The 3,620-nt window shown below is 47.5% G+C and overlaps 1 protein-coding gene across 1 annotated transcript; it reads right to left on the bottom strand. All coding sequences in view use genetic code 11, as the record gives it.

Moving 5' to 3' along the window:
- EGR_03932 (Protocadherin) lies at positions 1–3,427 on the bottom strand (the record flags this gene model as incomplete). Its single annotated transcript, XM_024493181.1, has 2 exons — positions 1–155; positions 232–3,427. The coding sequence occupies 2 exons, from the start codon at positions 3,425–3,427 to the stop codon at positions 1–3; spliced, it is 3,351 nt and encodes a 1,116-aa protein (XP_024352453.1).
- Between the last annotated feature and the right edge of the window lie 193 nt (positions 3,428–3,620).

The raw sequence follows: 3,620 nt of genomic DNA, 5'->3' as shown, positions 1-3,620 counted from the left end.
CTAACTGTGATGAAGAACCTTTTGAGATTTAACCTGTCCTGTCTCGCGGCTGATCTCAGCTCGCTGAACAGCAGCAATTAGCTGGTTTGTGTACCCAGATGCCACTTCGCCAATGCACAGATAGATAAGTGCTCTCTTATCGCTAGAATAATTTTCTGGACAAAATCCAAGGTTCGATATCCACTATCTGTGGATTAACCGGTTTTGAAGGATAATGAAACAATGACTTACGTTCAATAGGTTCCGCATTGAGTGCACTCCTCACAGTTCCGTAGACGGTGGTAGGAGGCAAATACGCATCCGCCAAAAAGTCCTTTTTTTTCAAGGTCATTTCGGAAAGGTACTGGCCGGGTGGAGGGGCATGCACCTCCCCTCTTGCTACTCCCGGTCCCACCGCAGCAGAACTTTCGTCCACAGTAATGCGTCTTTTGATGAGGTAGATGAGGATGACGAGAAGGAGGGTGAGTCCAATAAAGACGGTTATGAGTAAGAAGAGCCCTAGAAACGTCATACGGTTGGAGCGGGATGATGCAGACTCCTCTTCTATACTTCCGCTGCCACTGTGAATATTACCATCAGCATGACGAATGCTGACCTCTTCGCCTCCGTTCACGTCTGACGCTCCGTGGACGTATTGATTGGCCGCGGGAGGGTCGGCGGACTGAAGAAAATGGTTTGATAGTCCGATGGACGCGTTTCCAGTCTCTGCAGTAGCAGTTTCAATCATAGGCGCATCTTCCATCACATGAGGTCGAGTAATGTGGAGAGTGACCGTTGCATTGCTATTCAACTCCGGTCGATGGGGATCAAACGCCATGATGGTGAGACGGTATACCCCAGTGCGATCACAAGGATCAATCGAGGTAGGCATTTCGCTGTTCTGACCATGGAAGAGAAGTGCGCCAGTATCTGGTTCAATGTAGAATGGAGAGTTATCCTTCTCTGTACTGCCTTTCTGTCCAGCTGAATCCCCAATAGGTCCTTTCACATTCAAAATCCGGTAGTTGATTACCGTATTCTTGGGTAGGCTGTCCGCATCTGTTGCTGCTATGTCAAGTGCAACGTAGGATTGTGTGCAAGACACCGTCTTGAGAAAGCTTCCAACCGGTAGTTCAAACTGTGGAGGTGAGTCATTGACATCCTCCACTTGTACCAACAAGGTAAATGTTGAACTTAGAGCAGGGATTCCTTTGTCCGCAGCAATTATGGTCAGTTCGTAGTGCTCACGACGTTCTCTATCTAGTGGCCGGGTCAGAAATAATCGACCATCTGGATGGAGAGTGAAGGGATTTGCGGGTTGCTGGTGCTGAGTGAAGAATAGCGTTACTGTTCCGTTCTCCCCTGCATCTGCATCAGTTACGTTGATAACATGCAGAAGACTGTCGACAGGTTTATCCTCAGGAACGGTTAAAACAGTCTGTGAGTGAAAGACGGGACTGTTGTCATTCTGATCTAGAATGGTTACTCGCAGATCAGCGGAAACAGAATGGTTTGCATCGCCGCCGTCAAAGACAAACACCTTGAAACCAGTTAGAATGGGCACGTCCTCGCGATCAAATACGCCCTGAGTCGTTACTAATCCGGAGACAGGATCAATCGACAGTTTTTTGTTACCAAAGGGTAGAAGGGCGTAGGTAAGGGTGTCCCCTACATCTGGATCTTCAGCTGCTATGCGAACCACTGGAGTTCCAGGTGGGACACCTTCAGAAATCGCCACATCGATGATAGAGACTGCATTTTCGGTGCTTTTTTCAAGTCCTATAAACTGTGGAGGGTTGTCGTTTACATCCACAATTGTGACTTGGATGGTGGATTCAGCAGAAAGTTGGTATTCCTTCAGCGCACCTGGATTGTCGTTGCATGCCACAGTTATTCCCACGCGAGTTCCAGGAGCATATAACCGATTATGTTGGGTGGAGGTAGTGATAGTGGTAGTGGCGGTGGTCGACGCCAGCGACTCCCTATCTATCGGTTTCGCCGCCTGGAAGGCCCACAGGTTGTCCTCTATTCGGGTCAACTGAAAGTGGTCCGAAATTACGCCTGGTTTGAGATAGCATTCCACTTGACCATACACTCCAGAATCTGCGTCGCTAACAGTTATATAGTCAATGTAAACATTGGACTGACTATTTTCCACAATTTCGGCATGCTTTTCACCTCCGGAAAAACGTATCAAAGGACGATTATCGTTTACGTCTTTGAGGTAAAAAATGAGCTTTCCTGGTATAGAGAGGCCTCCATTGTCTGCGACCAGGAGGGGTACAGTTACCGCTCCATTTCCAATTATCTCATAGTCCTGCTTACTTACTAATCGTACTTCTCCAGTCTTCGAGTCAATATCAAATAATAACCCTCCTTCCTTCCCTCCTTCCATAGAGTAAGTAAGCCTCCCATACACCGGGTCCTCATCACTAGCCTTGAGTTGGAGAAGAACTGTGAATGGTGGAACAGATTCGGAAATTTCCAATGCCCATTCATCAGAAGTTTCGTTAATCAGAGTGATAGCAGAGTTGAGGATACTCGGCGGTTCCCACACAGGTTTGTGGTTATTTACGTCATCCAGATGGATTTTGAGTTGCATGCTTCCGCTGTGTTTTCCATCAAATGCCGTCACGGTGCAATGCAGGGGCCATTGTCCATCAAACTTGAGGGGTTTATCAACTTGAAGATCTAGCCTCTCTGGAGTGCTTATGTCGTAGACCAAACTAAATGGAACGTCCTTTTCTGGACAGTTGAGACTGTAAGAGCTCACGGTGTGTTCTGGATAGGCATCGGAATCATAACCAGCTGGAATTCGAGTCGATTCCCCTATTTGAGCATCTTCCTTGAAGTGAACGCTCACCACCGGTGAAGCTCCAAAACGAGGAGCAGAGGAAGAAAACCTAAAGGACGGTGAGTTGTCGTTTTCATCAGCTATACAAATAGTCAAGTCGATCACCAAGGGAAGTCCAACTTTCTTGGAAGGAATAGCTACTAATCGAAGCGGTAGAACACAATCCGGACCCGTCCCCAGACGGTTTGGATAACTGTTGCCCAGGCGGCAATCACATCCAGGCTCTGTCTGACACAGCCGCTCCCTGTCGATCCGCTGCAGGGTCACCAAGTACCATGGTGAAGTGATTGGGGAGGGATCTTTGGGATACCAAATATGCCAGGGATTTTGATGTTGCTGACCACTTGTAGTCATTCGTGCTCCAGGCAGGTCAGAAACGACATTAAAATAGGGGTTCCTGTTTGTCACCTGTAGGTTGAATTGCTGAAGATTTCCAACCATCTTGTTGACGTAGGGCAGCACAATAAGATAGCCTCTGGCTAAGTTCTCCTGTATAACAATGCTGCAATTTGGTGGAAAGTGAGCAAATACACGACCATGAAGGAGAACAAGAAGGAGGGGAAGGAAGTTATGATAAAAGAGGGACTTAAGCATGGCTAGACCCTTTGATCTAGACCTCAAAATCTTCCATCCAATCCATTTTCCATCGCTCTAAAATCACTGCACGTGAAGGTAGCGTGGACAAGGGGCAAAGGGAATCACTCCCCTTACTTTGCCATTGGCCACAGAAGCCAGCCAATAATATGCGACCTGGTGCGTGATTAGTCAGTGAAGGGGAAAGTATTTG

The sequence above is a fragment of the Echinococcus granulosus genome (assembly GCF_000524195.1).
Source record: "Echinococcus granulosus chromosome Unknown EG_S00022, whole genome shotgun sequence".
Classification (NCBI taxonomy): Eukaryota; Metazoa; Platyhelminthes; class Cestoda; order Cyclophyllidea; family Taeniidae; genus Echinococcus; species Echinococcus granulosus.
The sequence above is the reverse complement of the archived record's forward strand: the minus strand, read 5'-3'. Positions and strand labels throughout refer to the sequence as shown.